The sequence below is a fragment of the Xyrauchen texanus genome, chromosome 36 (genome assembly GCF_025860055.1).
Source record: "Xyrauchen texanus isolate HMW12.3.18 chromosome 36, RBS_HiC_50CHRs, whole genome shotgun sequence".
NCBI classification, from domain to species: domain Eukaryota; kingdom Metazoa; phylum Chordata; class Actinopteri; order Cypriniformes; family Catostomidae; genus Xyrauchen; species Xyrauchen texanus.
In genome coordinates, this window is record NC_068311.1 from 8,649,659 (window position 1) to 8,672,486 (window position 22,828).

General features: G+C 37.0%; 1 protein-coding gene across 1 annotated transcript; it reads left to right on the top strand.

The window, feature by feature from the left end:
- Positions 1–241: 241 nt before the first annotated feature.
- dhx16 (DEAH (Asp-Glu-Ala-His) box polypeptide 16) lies at positions 242–22,480 on the top strand. Its single transcript, XM_052107132.1, has 21 exons — positions 242–291; positions 713–915; positions 1,016–1,251; positions 1,485–1,659; positions 1,798–1,854; positions 3,102–3,356; positions 3,488–3,727; positions 3,819–4,007; positions 4,643–4,753; positions 5,594–5,709; positions 5,982–6,192; positions 6,370–6,468; positions 7,138–7,290; positions 7,824–7,964; positions 8,606–8,768; positions 9,098–9,216; positions 9,606–9,673; positions 10,737–10,899; positions 13,018–13,179; positions 14,721–14,894; positions 18,414–22,480. The coding sequence occupies exons 2-21, from the start codon at positions 718–720 to the stop codon at positions 18,540–18,542; spliced, it is 3,159 nt and encodes a 1,052-aa protein (XP_051963092.1). The 5' UTR covers positions 242–291; positions 713–717; the 3' UTR covers positions 18,543–22,480.
- The last annotated feature ends 348 nt before the right edge of the window (positions 22,481–22,828 follow it).

Genomic DNA, 22,828 nt, shown 5'->3' on the forward strand with positions numbered 1-22,828 from the left:
AGCATTATCTCTCACTGTTATTATTTATTCTACAAAATATAGCAGCTGCTATATTTATTATGTTTTACAGTATTTTGGTTTATATTTATAATAAAGGTGGTTTTCAATCAAAAGTGTTTTTTGTTGTTGTTTTTACAGCAGCTAATAAGCAATAAACGTCTGAAAATGTGCACTCGCTTGAACTTTATTTTTCAATGAAATTCTCTGGACTTTTATTTTGACATTTTGCCTCTAGATAGCAGTGACCCGGAAGTTTCCATAGGAGAAAGCGTGTAGAGAAAAACTATTAATGTAAGTAGTTTAAAGCATCATTTTCATCAGTGGTTGATCTTTGTTGGTTGTTTTTTATTGTTTATGTGCATGTATTACAATGCTACTATTACTCTGGTGTGCTTGACTTCAAGATATTTATTGGCACATATAAAATGAGTAAAATGTGTGAAGAAACCAAGTGTCCAACCTTGATCTGCTAAAAATTACCACGATTCGTTAGATCAGTTGTAAGTAACCAGAATAACGAAAGATAGATTTTCTTTGAATCGTCATTTTTTCTTGATGCAAACATAGTTCACTTAAACACCTAATTTAATTTGGTCACATGCATTTTCAATAGTGATTCATGTGCTTATATGGTTGTTTTATCTAGTAAATCTGATATTACTTATTCAGTCTTGGATAAAACTTAACAGATGTGTTGTGTTCTTGTATGCAGTCACAATGGCCAGTCTGGAGCAGTGGGTTAGTGACCAGCTTCATGACATCCTGGGTTTGAGTGACAGGTATGTGGCTCAATTCATGATCGGTCTGGTGAAGAAGTCCTGTGGACCTGAGGACTTTGTGGCTCGACTTCAGCAAACCGGAACCATCGACATTGATCAGAGAATCACTGCATTCGCACATGAACTGTACAACAAAGTATGTGTCATGATCATAAGCCAATATGTTTTATGCAATGCTTAAATTTCAATGTACGTTTATGTCTTTGTAGATGGTGTAATGTTACTCTTTGTTTCAGGCTCCCAAAAAACATGTGGTTGAGAAACCCGCTCGAGCGATCGAACGTCAAGTCATAGAGATGGAACGAAAGAACAGAACGTATACTCTTCTGGAGGACAGTGAGAGTGATGGAGAGACAGCAAGAGAAAAGGGAAAAGAGAAGAAAAGCAAAGACAGAGACAAAGGAAAGAAGAGAAAACACCTCAGACAGAAACGAGAGGAAAGTCCATCGTCCAGCGAAGAGGACAAAAAGAAGTAAGGAATAGCTTGTTACCAAGAAGCAAATGGACAGTATAAATCATGCTTTGTCCTCAGTGTTTTCATTTAATATTATGTCCCTGCTTAATATGCAGAAATAACAATGAGTAAGCTATTTGTAGATTTCCCTGAAAAGAGTAAACACTGTGGCAGCTTCGAAACATTTCCAGACACAACATTAGTTTGACCAATATCTTGAGTTTCCTTTTGTTGTTCTTTAACTTGCTCAGTTCAAAGGTCATGGATGAGCCCAAAAAATCTTCAAAAGCTGATGAGGAGGAAGAATGGGAGCGGGAAGAGAGAGAAAGACTCCAAGACCTGGAGGAGAGGGACGCCTTTGCTGAACGAGTGAAACTGAAGGACAAAGACAAGACAAGACACATACTAGAGAGAAATGACAAAAAGGTAAAGCTTAAAAACTAGAACATGCTCTAAAAAAGTCATGTTCCCTTCCTGTTCCCTGTTCTCACGTGAGACTGGTTTGAGTATTATCAGGAAAGATATGATGTCTAATAATGGTTGTTGCTTTTACCTTCATTTCAGGCTTATGAGGAAGCTCAAAAGAGACTGAAGATGGCTGAAGAAGACCAAAGGAAAATGGTGCGAACTGTTAGAAGTAGGGATGCACAATATGAACATTTTTGGCCGATAATGGGCCAATATGATATTTTGCCATCAGATAACTGTTTTTCTTAGGAATTATGCTCTGACAATAAATCAATTCCATTGAACATGAATTGGATCTGTTGAACACATGACAGGCTAAAATTGAATAGATGAAAGATAAATGGAAGATAAAAAAACTAAATATGATAACATGATGATTGATATAAAAAAATGCTTTGTACTTCTTACTGAATCGCTGAATTCAAACTATATATTTAAAACGCAGCCTTTAAGCCTTCATATTGTGATTTCATCATGTAGCATTAATGATATCATACGTATATCTCAGAAGTCAATATCTGCTGGTTTCAAAGCATTTTAGATGGTTTCCCTCTTCATGTAGCCAGGGCTGCAGTTAGAAATTCTTGGGCCCAGTAAAACAAACATAAGCAGGCCCACTTCACTGTTGCGCATTGTCTCCGTTTTTATATCCGCATCTCCCGCTGTTTATATGCACTCTACAATATGGAACAGCCTCCCCCTCTAGCCTGGGCATGGGTCAAAAGGTCCATTTGTCCCCCCTTATCGGCGGCCTTTAGGTAAATTTCACTTACAAAATGGTCACGTTCGTTTATGGTGTTTTTTTTCCCACATTAACGTGAGAACGAGAAAAGTTCTTAGGGGTCCCAACCCTTCTACATATTGTGGCTATTGTTATTTCTGAATTGTACTTAGTTTTTACAAAGTAAAAACAACATAAAATAGCTCTTTGGCTGAATTGATTCAATTGGGGACAGTGGTTCCATGTGTTTAAAAATAGTTTTCTTAATTTAAAATTACTGTGTTATCTCAACACTAGCTTTTTGTGTAGAAAGTACCTAAGTGAACTGGGTAGACGTGTCAATGTAACTCAATTAAATCTCACTTATTTCATTATGTGCTAACTAGTGGAAGTTAATTTTAGCATGCTTAATACAGGCTGGTTGGAAGCAGTACGCAGTGTAATTTATAACAATGATATGGTTAAAACCCCCAAAATATCCAACATAACAGAAACTCTTCTAAATCTCAACATAACATTAAACACTAAAGTATCCCACTTTATATTCACATCGCTTTACATTGCTTGACGCTGTATCGCATTTCGTTTGGTTAGGAACAGTGTTGGATAGAGTATCGCCTGTTCTAATGGCTACATATTCTGTTGTAAATCATCATCATTCTATTTTCTCTCTCCACAGCTTCCTGAGTTAAGGAAACAGTCACGTTGGCAGTACCTGTCCAAAAGAGAGCAAGAGAAGCTGGAAGATCTCGAGGCTGAGATTGTGGATGAGGAATACCTATTCTCCACTGAGAACCTCACTGAGCGGGAAAAGAAAGATCTAGAATACAAACGGAAGGTTCGAGACCTGGCACGAGACTACAAGAAGGCAGGAGCGAAAGAGAAGGAGGAGAGAAAGAACAGATACTACATGCCAGAGGAGACAAGAAACAAGGTATGTCTGGGAGATTTTGGTATACATTCACTTAAAATGGTAACTCTGGGATATACAAATCAATTACCTCTGCTTGAATTCGTTTTGTTGGACTATTTTGCTTTCTAAACAATGTTGTTTCTTTCTTTCAGACGATTCCTCAACGAGACATGGACCTGGAGTTTGAGGAGACACCCAGAGAGGGAGGTGGGGAGCAGGGCCGCTGGGAGGAGGCGAGAGTGGCCACTGCAACCCTTCAGTTTGGGGCGAGAGAAGAGAGGGAGCGGCGAATAAAGGAAGAGAAGGAGAAGTACCAGCTCATTCTAGAGGAAGAGGAGATGATCAACTTTGTCAGCACGGCCATTACCATGAAGGGAACACAGTTAGAAAAGGTTGGTGTCACTGTGAAATGCAATATTCCTGATAGTTCCTTGTGTTTTTAATACAAACCATATCATTTGTATTTGTTTTTCTGAATGGCAGGAAAGTGAACCTCAGATATCAGAAGCTGAGAAACAGAAGCAGTCCATCCAGGAGGTGAGACGCAGCCTGCCAATCTTTCCTTACAGAGAAGACCTGCTCTCTGCCATCAAAGAGCACCAGATCCTGGTGATTGAGGGTGAGACCGGATCCGGCAAGACCACCCAGATCCCACAGTATCTCCTGGAAGATGTACGTACAAAATTGTATCAAGTTTCGACTTTTCTAAGATGTGCGTTTCAAATTTTGCCATAATCTGTAACATTCTGGACTTGTCTTTGTAAGACCTCTTTCAAACAGTAAATTAACGTGCCATTCTTTATGCCACCTAAAGGAAATGATAGCAGACAAAAGTCACATTGAAGTCTCAAAATTGCAATACTTTTTTTGGGGGGGTTCGGTTCTCCCCAATCTGGTATCCCAGTGTGCTGTGGCATAGTGACTTGCCTCAGTCCGGGTTGAGGAGGATGAATCTCAGTTGCCTCCCCGTCTGAGACATCAATCTGTGCATCTTATCACATGGCTTGTTGAACGCGTTACCGTGGAGACCTAGCGCGTGTGGAGGCTTCACGCTATTCTCTGTGGCATCCACTCACAACTCGCCACGTGCCCCACCGAGAGCAAGAACCACATTATAGCGACTGCGAGGAGGTTAACCCAACATGACTCTACCCACCCAAGACACCAAGCCAATTGGCTGCTTAGGAAGCCTGATTGGAGTCACTCAGCACGCCCTGGATCCAAACTTGCAACTCGAGTTGTGCAAGTGCAAGTAACCCTTTCAAAATTGAAATACATAATTATTTTGTCTTCTGATTCTCTATCAGGGTTACACTAATGGAGGAATGAAGATTGGCTGCACTCAGCCTCGAAGAGTGGCAGCTATGTCAGTGGCAGCCAGAGTGGCACAGGAAATGAATGTCAAACTGGGAAATGAGGTCAGAATCAATTTGTTTTTTAATGTGTGATACATACAAGGGCGTATACCCAAATAATCAAAACAAGCATGTGCGCATCCCAACATAATCTACGCCCTTGGATACATAAATACTGAAACTGGGTGTCTTATATATTTGTGCTTGTAATCACTGAGTTGACTTTATGTAGATGTTCAGTGTACATTCGTGGATGTTGTATTTTGGCTTCGCTATGCACAACGCATAATTACATTTAATTTAAACCAATTGAGCTCAATTCAGGACAATCTTGGCTGACAGTAAAGGGTCAAACCTTTGTCATGTGACAAAACAATATGGGCAGAGTTTGTTTTTGGGAGAAAAACCAACAAAACTATATCTGGTAAGAAACCTAAGATTTTACATTGAAACCTGATTGAGTCAAAAGATTGGAGTATCTAATTTAATCCAATATGCCATTTATTTTTTTAAAGTTGAGCAATTTATCACAAAACGCCATGCTGCTAAACACAATACAGACAGTGCATTGGACATTAAGTCATTCACTAAATAGGGAGCAAGGGAGAAGTCTATACCTTTCCTATGAAGCCAAGTGCATTCAATCCAAACTTGCACGGAGCATGTGCTTATAGTGTAGGTTCGATGCAGAAGTATGAATCAGCCTTAAATCTCTGATCAAGTCAAAATCGCAAAAAAAAAAACAGATTATCCAAATTTAGTCTTAAAACCCACCATTTAATGCAGATTTGACCTCTCTGTCAGTGGAAAGATCGATTATGTTTCTAAATGTGGCAGTTGTTTGTGTGTCCACGGGAGTCAGTTTATTGATATTTATTGGCTATGTTACCGTTTCATCCACAGGTGGGTTACAGTATCCGTTTTGAGGACTGTACATCAGAGCGCACTGTTCTGAAATACATGACTGATGGCATGTTGCTCAGGGAGTTTCTTACAGAGCCTGACCTTGCCAGCTACAGGTAATACTTACAACCCAGGAAACATACCAGTAGATTTGTTACTTATATTAATCTAAAATCTGTTTATCAGCATCAATGGGGATCAGGAATTACAGTATTCATACATTTAGCTCTATGGTTACATTTACCATAATTGTTCTTCTTCTTTCTCATGTTTATATTTAGAGCAGAACTGTCAATTAGGCATCAGACACCTATGGGCATTGAGCCCATTGTTGTTGTTGATGATGATGATGATGATTATATCGCTTCACTGATTCTTTCTTTTAAAGTGTAATCATCATCGATGAGGCCCACGAGCGAACGTTACACACAGACATTCTCTTCGGTCTGATCAAAGACATCGCCCGCTTCCGGCCCGACCTGAAGGTTCTGGTGGCCAGCGCCACTCTGGACACAGAGCGTTTCTCCTGCTTCTTTGACGACGCGCCTGTGTTCAGGATTCCGGGCCGCAGGTTCCCCGTGGACATTTACTACACAAAGGTAATGCACCGCAATTAAAGCATAAGACATTCTATTTCCAACAACAAGAAATTTCTCTTTCCATACTAAATGTGAAATTGCCATGCGATACACTATCGAAGTCAATCAGATTTTTAATGTTTATTATAATATTTAGTGATAAGTTATAGTTGTTACTATATTTGTCTTTTATTTCAGGCTCCAGAGGCCGATTATCTGGAGGCATGTGTCGTGTCGGTACTTCAGATCCATGTCACTCAGCAACCTGGAGATGTACTGGTCTTCCTCACAGGGCAGGTCTGTCCTTCACGCTGTATATTTATTGTACATATTTCTCTTGTGGACTCATCAATGTGCAGTATACATCAACAAATGCATTGTCTTGTATTAAGATTAGCTTTGTTGTGTCTATGCACAACAACCCATGGCATAGTGGTAGTGCATGTGCTAAAAAGATACGGATCAACAGCATTAGTGTAGGCGAGATATTTATATTGTTAACAGGAATATTAAAATTACCTGTACAATCTCATTATGCACCCTGCCCCACTACTTTTTTATTTCTCCTGACTTTCCGATCAGTTAAAGTTCTGTTTGTTGATATGGGAAAACTTACAACACACTTTGAATTGAACAAGACAGGACAGGGTTCCCGTGGAATTTTAAGAGTGGGATATTTCAGGACTGGAAAATTTAGTAAATTTAACATTTCCTAGTTATACCCAGATCTAAAATATGTAATAAGCTTGAGCTAGAAATGTATCTTAGGGAGTGTAATCCTTATAAAAAGATTATCCTGCAATTACAAACGACTGGAAAAGTCATGGATATTCTTTTGTCAAAAGGTGCAGGATCCCTGACAGGGCTAATGTTCTGTCATTTGTATGCTGTAAAGGATCATCAATATTAGTGGACTAGATATCCCTACTGTAATATTGACGTTTACTTTGTTCTCTGATGTTATAGGAGGAGATTGAAACTTGCTGTGAGCTTCTACAGGAGCGATGTAGGAGACTGGGCTCTAAGATATCAGAACTGATTGTTCTGCCTATCTATGCCAACTTGCCTTCTGACATGCAGGCAAAGATCTTCAATCCTACCCCACCAGGGGCCCGCAAAGTAAGGGCGCCCTTCCCTTTGTCTGCCAGCAGGTGGCAACGTGTGCTGAACTTTGTGGGAGGTGTCATAAAGACAAATACACATAAATGTTTTTTTTGTTTGAAATCATTAAGTTAAATATTTGTGTAGTTCATATATCCTGTGGTCCGACGTGCTATACTCCATCTAAATCTATTTTAAACTGCATTTTTTAATTTTTTATTATTTAATAATTCTTATTCATGCATCATTCATCTTTTATGAGATCATATTAGTTGACATATTAGAGAATTAAAAAATGTATTTGTCACACTGAATAATTACAAAAATTAAAAGAAATGGTGACCAGTTACAGGATCTAAGATATACACTTTCCCTTATAAATTCAAGTACATTTTAACCTAAAATCTTAATGTTAAGTAAAAAAAAAAAGTGTATTTTGTATGTATTCTTCTTTTGAAACATACTTATTACCTTGACGAATACACTAAACCCTACATAACAAAATGTAATTAAAATTAAATTGAATGATAACAGTGTTTTTTGGGCGGCAGGTTGTGGTGGCCACTAACATTGCAGAGACGTCTCTCACAATTGATGGTATCATCTATGTGATTGATCCAGGCTTCTGCAAACAGAAGAGCTATAATGCACGCACAGGAATGGAGTCTCTCATAGTCACACCCTGTTCACGGGTAAGAGAAGCTTCCAGGAACAATGGAAATGTTCTAAAATGTATGTGTAAAATTTTACAAAGCCGCAAAAAGGATTTGGACACTTTAAGTCACACCTAGAAATGTAAGAATGACATTAGATAACAAACAAAAATAACTTTGGTGTTTGCTTGACTAAGCCTTGTCTAAAAAATCTAAAATTGTTTGAAGGCTAGTTTGACCTTTTGAAGGTTATGACCTAACAGTAGTTTGAATACTTTGGCTGGTAAAAAGAAGATAGATGGGAATGGATTGAAGGATATATGAATGGATGTGGGGAAAAATGGATGGATGGACGGACGGATGGATGAAATGGATTGATAGATAAATGGATGGATGGATGGATGGATGGATGGATGCATGGGACGGACAGACGGACAGACAGATGAGATGGATGGATAGATGAAATGGCAAATATACAGACAACGGATGGATAAATGGATGGATGGATGGATGGAAAAATTCTGAGAAATGTTCTAGCATACTTGTAGATGCCACTTTTATATTTTGCAGCTTAAATTTAAATTCATACATTTATACAGTGGTTTTAGTGTAAAACAAAATGCGGTTTAAGGTTTTGAACATCGACTCAAGGATTTTTTATATATTTTAATTTCAAACAGGCATCTGCCAATCAGAGAGCAGGTCGTGCAGGAAGAGTGGCTGCTGGGAAATGTTTTAGACTGTACACTGCATGGGCTTTTAAACATGAAATGGAGGAGACCTCTGTACCGGAGATCCAGAGAACAAATCTGGGCAACGTTGTTCTGCTGCTTAAAAGTCTTGGTAAGAATGAAAAAATCTATTTATGATGACTTGCATCATTTGTTTATTTTGTTGCACATTTGCAAAGTTATATGGTATGCACTTCATACCACGAAGTCAGACCCTCAATGGTCTTTGTATTTTTATTATTATCGTTATTATTTTTCAATTAAGTGCTGTTTATTTTGTATAGCAGTTGTGGGTGTGGAACCAATTATAGACTTGAGTCAATGCATACACATTATTCAAACACAAATAGAACTGTAATAATATTTCACTCCCTGTGATCAAATAGAAATAGTTAATTTCTTGATTAATATCTTACATGTATTTCCTTATCTGTGTAACAGGCATAAATGACCTGATTCATTTTGACTTCATGGATCCTCCACCTCACGAAACACTGGTATTGGCTCTGGAGCAGCTCTATGCTTTGGGGGCCCTAAACCATCTCGGCGAACTAACTAAGGTGAAGAAAAATGTAACTTGGCAAATAAGAGCACCTTTATAATGTGCAAGACCGATATATAGACTACTCTGCCACCACAGAGCCACAGTGTTTACACTTTTCGGCAGGATTGGCCTATGAGAATATGAGAAAGTTAAAAGTAAAATTGCACACATCACCTTTAGCCATAGTAAACTCAGAGTAGTGTTCACAACTTTGCAGGGACTCTCCAATCTAAAACTTTAATAGCCTCAGTCGGGAATCAATAGGGGTTCTGGACACGGAAATGAACTATTAATAAATGACTATTAATCTTTCATTTCAAAATATCCCTTGTGGAAATGGGTCCTGTTCTTAATAGCTGCTTTGTCCAGGATTTTTATTCTCTCTCTTGTTCGTCTCGTGTTTAGCTTGGTCGAAGAATGGCTGAACTTCCTGTGGACCCCATGCTGAGTAAAATGATCCTAGCATCTGAACAGTGAGTATGAACTCAAAAACATCACACCAGTCCCCTTATGAAACTATAATTTTCAAGCTTAGCTTTTTTATTTACTCAACAGTGACTTGTCATTGTGATGTTTTGGACATGGTTTGTTGGTTTAGAATACTGTGAAAGTTTAACCAAAATTTAAAACTGTCATTATTTACTCTTAACCCGTTTTTTTTTTTTTTTTTTTTTTTTTGGGCAAACCAAATGTTGTTTTTTTGTCTGGGAAATAAAGTTATAAATTGTAAAAGTAGAAAGCAGAGGTCAAAGAGCCAATCACCTTTCGGATACAGTCGGTTATCTCGAGAACAGTATGTGTATAAGCTGGATCAGCCTGAACATTTTTTTTTTTGCATGAGCTGAGCTAAAGTAGCATTTCAGATTTTACAGCTGATTTGAAATATGTTCTTTTGATCATAATCTTGACCAAAAACTTTGGAGATTTCTGTCTTTCCCCAATGAAGTAGATAGGAGTTGTACTTTTATGCCACTTGTATTCATAGAAAATAGCTCCTAGGAAGTGTTCCCAAGATGTGGGTCAAGTGGACTGACATGCCTTGAAAGGGGCTTTGTCGTTAAACACAGCTCTTTCCATAAGATGATAGTTCAATGTGATCATGTCTGTCAAGTTCCAAAAAAAGGACCACCATAAAAAAAGCACTATAAAAGTCATCTACAGGTATATGACTTGTGCACTGTTTTCCAAATCTTCTGAAGCCATACAATAACTTAATGTAAGGACAGGCTGAAATGTATGTAGTTATTCACTGATAATCTTCTTTTTCCCGAATCTCATGTCCATGTCTTGACGTAAGCTTCATTGGAATGGAATATTATCCATGAATAAAGTCCAAAATTCTGTTAATCACAAAAAGCTATACCACACATATGGACTATGATTCAGATAGACTATGAATGTTACCATATATAGTTATATGGCAATAAATAACAGCATACTGGTTTAGAGTTTTAAGGGTCAGTAAATGATGACAGAATTTTCATTTTTGTGTGAACCATTCCTTTAAATGAGTGCATGTCTTCCTCTCTCCCTCAGTTATAAGTGCTCTGAGGAAGTACTTACTATCGCGGCCATGCTGTCAGTCAACAACTCCATCTTCTACCGACCTAAAGACAAAGTGGTTCATGCTGACAACGCTCGAATGAACTTTGTAGTGCCAGGAGGAGATCACATGGTGCTTCTCAATGTATACACACAGGTGTGTTTGTCTGTGCATGTTGAAACATTGCTTGAAGCAGCAATCAAATCATGACGTGAGGGTTTACACACTTTTACGACACGCACCTTTAAGCAAGATGTTTTGTTATTGTCGGTATACTGGTCTTATCTAGTGTGACTTCCTTTTGAAAGAAATGCAGGTTAATGGTTGAACAGGTTTTGCAGGCCTGTGTACTTTCAGGAAATTCTAGTGTACAATTATAGCTTTGGAAAAAAACATTGTGTTGCAAGAACTGCTTTTGAGTCAGCAGAAACTAAGCCCTGATTAGTTGAATTATCAATTCAGGCTCCTCTTGCAGAAACAAAGTGGCATTTTTCAAAATAATATACTACCACACAACTCTTTCTACTATTATTTCTCTAATAAAGTACCCAACTTGGTCTTCTGCTGTTGTAGCTCATCCATCTCAAGATTCGACCTGTTGTGCATTCTGAGATGCTACTCTGGTCACTACAATTGTGCAGAGTGGTTATCTGAGTTACCGTAGCCTTTCTGTCTGCTCGAACCAGTCGGGTCATTCTCCGTTAACCCCTCTCTTCAACAAGGCATTTCCATCTGCAGAACTGCCACTCACTGGATGTTTTTAGTTTTTGGCACCATTCTGAGTAAACTCAAGGGACTGTTGTGCGTGAAAATCCCAGGAGATCAGCAGTTACATAAATACTCAAACCAGCCTGTATGGCACCAACAATCATGCCACGGATGAAATCACTGAGATCACATTTGTTTCCCCATTCTGATGGTTAATGTGAATATTAAATGAAGCTCCTGACCCCTATCTGGATGATTTTATGCATTGCACTGCTGCCACACGATTGGCTGATTAGATAATCGCATGAATAAGTAGGTGTACAGGTGTTCCTAATAAAGCTTAGTGAGTGTACACTTTGTAGTGTGCATAGTATGCAAATCATCAGAATGCATGGATTAGATGGATGACCAACTACATTTCCCAAAAATATGCAGTATACAACAGAGCACACTACATAGAATACTGTATCCCTAAATGCAGTCTTCTTGACTTGACTTTCCATTTCCAATGTGACAAACAGGAACAAAAATGTATCATGATTAACATAATCGAATTAATCGCATATATATATTCTGAGAAAGGCCCTCAAAAAAATATAGTAAAATAATTATAAATATCTATATTTAAATAATAATAAAAAAAAAATTCACATACTGTTTAAAAAATAGTGTGCAATATATACTGCAAAGCTAGGGCTGTCGATTTAATGCGTTAATTCAGTGCGATTAATTAGACAAAAAATAACGCGTTAAAATAATTAACGCAATTAATCGCACCGTAATAAGGAAGATTCCTGAGAAATACATGCCTGTAGTACCACCTGTTTATTCCAGAGGGCAGTAAGTTAAATTTCAGCTGTATGAGCAACGCGCAGTTTATAGAGTGAAGAAAACAACCCAACAACCCACAACACAGTTCTTGCTTTCAAAACACTTGAAGGAGTGCAAATGCGAACTAAGGGATCTCAAGATGTGTTTAAAGATTGAGTATTAAACGATATTTAACTTGAAACAGTGAACTAAACATTTTATGTTTATGACGCAACACACCCGAGATGTCTGACGCAGGTGTAGATTGACGGGCTCTTAAACAAGCCCTCAAAATAAATCTCCACAAATTCACTTGTGAAATGGATTGCTGTGAACTGTATTCCAATGATTGACTTATGATCAATAATCTGGTAGTAAACAATACATTGTATTCTAAAGCCCCTTTTTTATTGTCTTATCAATGATTAACTCTTCTGCTACAAGAATGTAATGCATTTTAATTATCTGAATATTTTTTATTATAATATATAAATATTTAAAGATAATTATATATTGATATAAATATGTATAATCTTTATATATATTGAATTATTGTTATATGAGGGGCTTTCTCAGCAAATATTTGTGTATGCGATTAATCGGGACACCATGTAATTAATTCGATTAAAAATTGTAATCGATTGACAGCCCTAGAACACAATTCTGACCCTGTCTCATTGGCTATTTTATTAAAGGCCTTTCATCAGGACAAAGAAACTAAATCTATTAAATTGTGTGTCTCTCTCTCTCTGTCAGTGGGTAGAGAGTGGTTACTCCACTCAGTGGTGCTTTGAGAACTTCATCCAGTTCCGCTCTATGAAGAGAGCTCGTGATGTTCGTGAGCAGCTGGAGGGGTTGATGGACAGGATCGAGGTGGAACTATGCAGTGCCAATGAGGACAGTGTACTCATCCGCAAGGTCATATATTCATTACATCCTAAATCACGTCTTTTTTCATATTTCCTCCTCAGGAGTTTTAATGTTTTTGGCCTCAAGCAAGCTGCTTTGCATGTGATTGTTATCTTTATTTTATAGTGCCTTAATTTTGCTTTATAGTTAGAATTAACATGTTTTAAACTAGGACTGGGTATTGATACAGATTTTCAATTCCAATTCACAAACTTTCGATTCTATATCGGTTCATATGGGTATATTTCAGACATAATGACCCTTTTGATTATATATGAAAGCAATTATCTTCTAGTTATTGCTGTTAATTATACAAGGGACCTTCTAACAAGGTACATTAAGAAAATATTAGTTTGACTAATTATTTGATTATTTTTCATCATTTTGATCACATTTTTGCTTTTTAGAAATAAACAAATCTATGTATTCAATCAATAAATGTGATATTCTATGCATATATTATATTTTGTTACATGTTTATGGTTTCATTGCATAATGTATACTTTTTACAAGTATTTACATTGATTTGTTGAACACATGCTAAAAACCAGTACTGTCTCTTTAAGAAAACCAGCATTTCTGTAAAGGGAGTCCGTAAATGAGCGCAACTTAAATACAGAGGACTCAAATGGCTTCACCTCATCCATGCTATTCATGATACAGTATGCAACACTATACTATGCAATCACTGGTGAGCAAAATCGGAACATTTACCAACCAGTTTCCAAATATTTATAATAATTTTCTTCTTTATTTTTAGTGGAATAGCATGATGTTGCAAATACGAGTGATTTCCTCTCATAGAGCGCTAATCATAGAGTAAAAGATCGATCTTGGGATTTAAAAATCCATATCGAAATCATTCAAATGAAGATCAGGATGCATCGGAAAATAGATATTTTATCCCATCCCTATTTTTAACACTTTTGCCCACGTGTCATTTGTGGGGCAGTTTTCAATTAAATTAAGGGATGGTTTACCCAAAAAGGAAATTCTGTCATAATTTACTCACCTTCATGTTGTTCCAGATCTTACTGACTTTCTTTCCTCCTCTGAACACTCCCTGAAAGATAACACTGAAATAATTGTCCTGAGATATCTCTGTGATAGCACTAGACTGTGTAAACAGCAAACACGTTTTTTTATCAGCCAGTCTTTTATGTGCTGTCAATCATTTCGCACATTGAAGAAAACGTTGGGCAATCCAAATACATTTTGTCAGTGACGTAAACGTGTAATGTTCTGATCATCCTGTCTGGGGTTATTTTGTGATAATGATCAGCTGAATGTACATTATCCCTCTTATTACACTGCTGTTTACTAACTAAAATAAATGGACATGAAAGGCCTATGCAGGATTTCAGCTTCCTGGGACAATAGTCAATTTATACAGATACATTTGAGTGACTGATGTTGCGACTGATCAATCAGAGTCAAGTACACAGAGAGCTGTGCAATAAGTATTATTAAAGTATAAATCAATACATTTTAGCACCATTTTACCATATCTTACTCTAAATGTTGAAGTTGTGCTCTCTATCTCTTTAAAGGCGGTGACAGCAGGATATTTTTACCACACAGCGCGGTTGAGTAAAGGAGGTTACAAAACAGTGAAGCACCAGCAGACGGTTTACGTCCATCCAAACAGCTCTCTCTTCGAGGAGCAGCCACGCTGGATGATCTACCACGAGCTGGTCTTCACCACCAAAGAATTCATGAGACAGGTCTTGGTTTATCAACATTTCTCTAAATATGTTTTTTCTATTGTTCTTTTGCGTTTTCAGTGGTGCTTACTGAGGTTTAAACAAACCCCTAATCCTAAAGTTTGATTTATTCTGCGGTGTCAAACCTACACTGTAGTCTGAAGTGCACCTCTTCAAAAGCATCACGTCGACACACAACAACAGCTGTGATTTATTTTCCCCCCGCTTTGTAACCAGAGACTGTCCCCCAGCATGACAATAAAGATAACTATGGTAGCATCACATTTTCTCCAAAAAGGTTCTGTGCATCATATCAATTTGGATTTGGGGCATTGTTTCAATCTTACAAAAGTTTCAAAGTTACAAGCAAAAATGTGACACAAAGTCATCTGTTTATAACTTGAAATGCTTTTTTCTCTGGGCTTTTATTTTGTATATATTTTCTGTGCGAGTGAGGCAATATTTGTTGTATTCTACTCAAGAACTATCTGATCTGTGCTATGTTTTGACTGTATGTTTGACTGTATGGTGAACAGTAAATAATCATATTTTATCATTTATGAAAACTGAACACTTCTAATTTGTCAGCTAATTAAAATGCACCTGTTCAGAGTTGGTTATTGCCTATATGCATTGTAAAGTTCATCTTTATGTGTTGATCAAGTGAAAAGTTATTCATTATTTGATTATTTTTTTGGTCAAAAGTATGACAAAATGTGTATTTATTATTATTTAAGCGACTCAAGAGCAAGCATACCATTATATGCCTAATTTATTTGCTCTCTGCATGGCAGGCATGTATTGTAAATTATATGTGCCTAAATCTCAATATGTTCACATACTTTGAACTCGTTTTTAATGCTACAATAATTTGATAAATACTTTGAATCCACGTATTACATAGCATTTGTTTATTTATGAAATGCATAATTATTTCAGAAATGAAGGTACATTCTCTCACAAAATGATGCAGACACCCCAACGCAGAACTATAAATGTAAAACACCAACATGGAGTATAAATTGGCATTAAAGGGATAGTTCACCAAAATTTTTTTAATTCTTTCATCATTTACTCACCTTCATGCCATCCCAGATTTGCATGACATTCTTTTGCTGAACGAATATTTTTAGAAGAATATCTCAGCTCTGTAGGTCCATAAAATGAAGTGAATGGTGACCAAAATTGTGAAGCTCCAAAAACACAAAGCCAACATAAAAGTAACCCATAAGCAGTCTTCTGAAGCAATCCAATAGGATTTAGGTGAAAAGAGACCAAAATATAACTTCTTTTTCCACAATAAATCTTGAAAACAGCAGCCTCTAGGCACGATAATGATTTCAAGCTTGATTACACTTCCTAGCGCCATCTAGAGTTCTGCGCATGTGTCAAGCATTAGGAAGTGTAATTGAGCATGAAATCATGCATAGAGGCTACTATGGCCAGATGTACAGTGAAAAAGGAGTTACGTTTTGGTCTGTTCTCACCCAACATTGATTGGATCGCTTCAGAAGACATGGATTAAATCGTGTTTTAATGCTGCCTTTATGTGCTTTTTTGAGTTTTACATTTTGTTCACCTTTCACTTGCATTATATGGACCTAAAGAGTGCTTGCTGTGCAATGCCCTTGCAACCACTCAAAAAGCTACCACTCCTTTTGTAATAGAGGTGGATGAGGTTAGGCTTTTATTACGAAAGCAGACCTGCAGGAAAGCTGCAGGTCCTGACCTCGTATCCCCTGCCACTATAAAACATTGTGCAGATGAATTAGCCCCAGTTCTCACAGATATATTTAACTGGTCCTTGAGGGAATGTACTGTTCCCCAATGTTTTAAGTCCGCTGTCATAATTCCTGTGCCCAAAAAACCCAATATAAGTTGCCTGAAGGACTACCGACCTGTAGCACTAACATCTGTTATAATGAAAATCTTTGAGAGAATAGTTTGTAATCATCTGTCCAGTGTGGTCAGGCTCGACCCTTTTCAATTTGCCTATAGGGCAAACAGGTCTGTTGAGGACACTGTATCCCTATGTCTCCATTCCATTCTACAGCACCTGGAGGTCAAAGGCAATCATGCAAAGATCCTTTTTATAGATTATAGCTCTGCTTTTAACACAATTTTACCCAGCAAACTTTTTCTGAAACTCCAACAAATCGGGGTCCATAATTCTTTATGTTACTGGATCTGGGATTTTCTGGTGCAGAGAACACAAGTGGTAAAAATAGGCAATAACATCTCTAATGTTAAGCATATTAACACTGGAGCCCCTCAGGGGTGTGTTTTGTCACCTCTTGTATATTCAATATACACAGATGATTGCACATCACACACTGAATCTGTTAAAATGTTTAAATTTGCAGATGATACAACAATAGTGGGGCTCATTTCTGGGGATGATGATGTTGCCTATAGGAAAGAGGTCCTCGCATTGATTGAATGGTGTTCCAACCACAATTTAGAGTTAAATGTCTCCAAAACTAAGGAGCTAGTGGTTGACTAACGTAGAAGGGGGAAGTTGTCCCAGCCCCTGTACGTTAATGGGGAGGTGGTGGAGCGGGTGGACCGTTTTAGGTTTTTAGGTACTACGATATCATCATCTTTAAAATGGGATGATAACATAACTACCATTACTAAAAAAGCCCATCAGAGGCTTTTTTTCCTTCGACAGCTGAGGAAATTTGGAGTTGCTTGCAAGGGTACCTTGCAGTTCTACCAGGCTGCCATCGAGAGTGTCCTTACTTTTTCTATTACTGTCTGGTATGGCAACTCTACTGTCCAGCAGAGGTCTCAGCTAGACAGGATAGTGAATACAGCCTCAAAAATCATTGGCTGCAAACTCTCCCCAATCTGTGAGATCTCACGAGGCCCGTATTCGTCGCAAAGGCCTTAGAATCCTACAAGATGACACTCACCCTGCCAACTCCCTTTTCTCCATACTTCCATCAGGAAGAAGGTTAAGAGCTATTAAGACAAAAACCTCCCGCATCCTCAATAGTACATATTGCAGAGCTATAAAATCTCTTAACAGCCCTCAACCCATGAACCAGTCACTTATGGAAAAATGGCTCTCTTAACGAGTCTGCAGTATTTGCATATTTTTGCATTATTGGCACTCATTTTTTTATAGTGTTTTATTATACTTTTTATATATTTTATGACAACCATCAGTGTTTTTTTATCGATTCTATCTATCTATTGTAGAGTTGTGGATTTGCGCTCTGTATTCATATGTAATTGTCACTCCTATCTGACATCAGCCACTATAGCATACTGGACTGTCATCCAAGTACGTGGTGAGCGGTGTGTTCCTTTTACTTTTATCTGTCTGTGTTAAGTGTCATCCCGTAGGGGATATCGTTGTGTATATAATTGTTCTATGTCTTTGGTTGCATTTTGTTGTTATGAGCACGCTGAAGCAAATCCCTAACAACTTGTACTGAGTTGTATGGCAATAAAGTATTGAATCTAATCTATGAATCTAAAAACGAATGTGTTCTTCAGAACGTTTTTAAAACGATTTTTTTTCTGTTGTTTCAGGTGATAGAGATTGAAAGCGGGTGGCTACTCGAAGTGGCTCCTCACTATTATAAGAACAAAGAACTGGAGGACAGCAGCAGTAAGAAAATGCCACGCAAACAGGGCAAGGCCCGTGAAGAGCTGGGCTGATCCTGAGATAAGAGAGACTGTTCCACTTACTCTTACACAGAGCTGAGAGCTCATAGATTCTGTACAGACTCAGCCTGGAGATCAGCAATGTGAGAAACTCTGTCACTATCCATTTGGAATTCAACAGACTTTTTTTGTGTTTCTGCTAAAGTTGTTTTCATGTGCTTCAATAAGGAAATATTTTTCTGAATACAAGTATACATGTGTTTTTATTATTACACCATATTGCTTTCCCCGGGAATTTTTTAAGAAGGTAGTGTAGTGTAATATCTCTGTTGTAGGAAAGATAATCCAGAGGAAATGCTTATATTCCAAAATAGGGAAATTAGTCTGCACACTGTCAAAGTCCATGTTTAACCAGAGTTATACCTTTCAAAATGGAAATCAAAGAAGACAGAAATGTTGTTAATATGTTAAGAGTATGGCTATATTGGCTTTAAAAGTGTGTTTGTAATTAATCTCTCCTTCACGCAAATGAGATCTTTTACTATTACAATGCAAAAGTGTAATTCTGACCTTTGAAAAGTTCTTGTGTCAGATGGCTTAATATATAGCCAAAAGTCAATGATTAGTGATCGTTTCCAGCAATTTGTCATTTTCCCCTCAAGCTGCATTTGCTGTGGAAGAGAAAGGATGGCCTTGTGCTGAAATTAGCTCTTGGTCAATAAGTAGCTAATGTAGTAGTATTGATCATCAATTGAAATAATGTTTCTTCCTTCTCAAGAAAACAATTGTGATTGCCTCAATTTAATTTTTATTGCAGCGTTTACAATGCTACTTGCTCCATAATAAGACTGGCGGTAATACCACATGTCTGAGCCACAGTGCAACTTTATATGATGAATGACCACCTCAGTCACCATTCACTTTCACTGCATCTTTTTTTCATACAATTATAGTGAATAGTGTCTGAGGCTCTGGGGGTTAAATGATGTAGAGGAATGCTCTGGTTTTTATATGGTTAAGTTTAGATCAATCAGCTGAATTTGGGCCATAATGTTGATTACCACAGAATAAATATGAAACTGTATAAATAAATAATAAAAAAAAAACTTGCAGTAAAGCAGTGGTTCTCAAAGTGTGGGTCTTGCCCTCTAGGTGGGCTGCAATTTTTTTCTAGTTTCAAAGGGTGGCCTGACCAAAAAAATAAAAAATGTACACCTGCTGCAGTAATGCTCTTACAATGGAAGTGAATGGGGCCAGTCCATAAACGTTACAATAGGATACACACGGTTTCAAATATGTAGCCACAAACATTGTACACTGAAAGCCCTAATAAGTTGACTCTACTCAATTGAGTAAACTTGTTCCCTCAATTGAACGGAGTAATGGCATCTCCAAAACTTGTGTAAATAAGATAGCTTCGTGATCACATAAAATGAACTATTTAAGGTAACTATGCAAGTAGACATAACTCCGATTTACTATTTAAATCTTGTTGTTTCAACTCTTTCAACAATTTTCATTTAATGGACTCCAATTTAGATCATAAAATAAAAGCTTAAATAATGATGATTATAACTGATTCTAGGTCAATCATGAAATAAACTTTCTCCAAAGTAGAGCTGTCAGAATTAACACGTTAACGCATGTAATTCATTAAAAAAAATTAACGTATTAACTTTTTTTAAATTTTTTATTTTTTTATCGCGATTAACGCATTTATTGTTAATATAGCATAAACACTGGTGTAAAGGGCGGAACCTTTGTAATGTGACCATCCGGTGTCATTACACTGACGCACACACCACAGCGCCAGAGCTCTTCTACCAAGTTGAGCCTACAAGCTTAGCATAAAATAACATAATGTGGCAGTCACAAAGATATCTAGCTGACTGTTACGCTCTCTTTATGATAGAGCTGTGGAGGTTGTTATCTAAATAAATAAAAGAATCTCTGACAGCGCTTCCCTGTCAGTGATAAAATGATGGAGAAGGGACCTCTTAACGCTATTTGATGTACAGATGGGCATTGTGATAGAAATCAAGTATTTTTCAGCCTATGTAAGGCAAGTTTCAATTACCACAACGCTGCCGTTGCTGCCCTGAAGTGAATCAGCTTCAAGATTGTTGTAGGAAAGCGGATAGCAACCGTATACCGGCATATTAATATTGTGGAGGATGACCGTTTGAGGGAATTAATGCCCATTGCAATTAATATGCAACTTTTGAGTGGAATCATTTTTTCAAATGCTCAAACTCCCACGTTTAATGTTACTTGATTTGTTACTTTGTTAATAATGTTAATAAAGCATTGTATTGCTACATCTCATTTTTCTTTTCTTTCCTGAGATGGGAATAAATACATTTTGACAAGAAATGATGTGTGTGTGTGTGTGTATATATATATATATATATATATATATGTGTGTCCAATTTCAGTACTTTTAAACTCTGCAATTACTCGTGATTAACTATAAAAACAAATTATATTAATAAAAACAAACGATTAAATACGTTTAAAATCGACTGACAGCACTACTCCAAAGAAATGCATATATGCCTTCAGTTGCATATGAATAAGGAGAACTGAGACATGTTAACAAGGTCCAACTTGAACAAAGGGGAATCATGATCACCATAATGGTGACATCACACGATTTGCAACAAAACATAATAATACTGCAAAAGAGCTAAAATCTCTATTAATTCATTGTAACAACTATTGAAATGTGCCCATATGTTCCCTTTGACCAAGGTAACAATTAAATAATCAGAGCCCAAGGTATTGTGGGTATTACCTGTTGTCTCAATTTTGTACTCAATAGTTTGAGTTATTAAGACTTAAAAACTTAAGTCTATGTATTTTTAAGAAAGATAAGTTAATGGAACTTAGTTATTTGAGTTATGAGCCCAAAACTTGACATTTTAAGTAAGGTTTTTTCCAGTAATGACAACATTTGGGTGCATGTTAAAATTATTGTAGTGCGATCACTTACTAGACTTATCTTTGTAAAGCTATATCCAATATTACAACTTTATAACTATAAAATAACTACAACATTATATGGTAAATGCCAAAATGTATATACCTGATTTTATAGCACTAAAATCATGTTAACACATATAATGTTTACGTCTTGTGGCAACATTTTTAAAACCATGTGTTGTAATGTTTATGGACTGGCCCCATTCACATCCATTGTAAGTGCCTGTGCCTTACTGTTACCACTATTTATTTTATTTTTTTTTATAAACAAGGGATAAGCCAACTTTTGTGGTAATCAACATCATGCAACAAATGCAGTAGATTGATCTTATCTTGTATTGAACCTGAAAATTCCCTTAAAGATCACTTACACTGATACCGCCAATACTGAAACTCTTGCAGTTATCAACCAAAATTGATTCCAAGTCTGAGATCCATGATGATATACAAAAAGTCTCCTGTGTCAAGGTCTAGACAAAGCAAGCCTGTTTTCCCAAACAAATTAGTTATTTATCTTATGCAAAGTGATAACTTTTGTATCCAGAAGTTATGTACAGAAACATCCCCTTGAAACCACCTGTGGTTGAAGCATCTTGGTCAAAGGTTCTGTGATGATGGTCACCCATTCAACTTCCCTGTTAACAACCCAAATCTTTAACCTCCACCCCTCTATGTTTGTCCCCTATGTCTGGAAAACTGATCCAAAGTGCAGCTGTGTGTATTTTGCATACAGTTTATCTAAGCAAGACATCTGCAGAGGCTGATCTTCTATCCATTTTCCCATTATCAAAGTACATTTGTTAGTGTACTATCACTTTAATATAGTATAAGGGATCTGAAATGGGAATGAAAGGTATGTGCATGATTATGTGTAGTACTTTGTGCCTACATATATACTGCAATGTCACTAACACTAGTAGGCAGATTAGAAATTTGCATCCACAGGAAAATGCTTCCTTCTCCCTTATCAGATAACTACACAGAGTGTGTGTGTTCATTGTGGATAATATCAACCTGGTCACTGCAATGTGTTAAACTTCCTTATTATTCCCACATAAATGCTGTAAATGTCCAGTTATAAATGGAACTATGGGAATTGTGTTGTGACTACAAAATCTGAAAAATTTATGATCATGATTTATAATCTGTTACTAATCTGTTATTAATTTATTTTCTTTTTTTTTCTGCCTTCAACTAATTGCAATATCTTATCTCTATGTGTGTCATAGTGGCAACCCAACAACCACTATGACCCCCATTGAAAGATGTTTTATTATTATTAATCTGCCCATAGAATTATTATTGAACATTAGGGGAATAATTAACAAAATTGGTAGATTCAGGCCCATTCAAGGTCA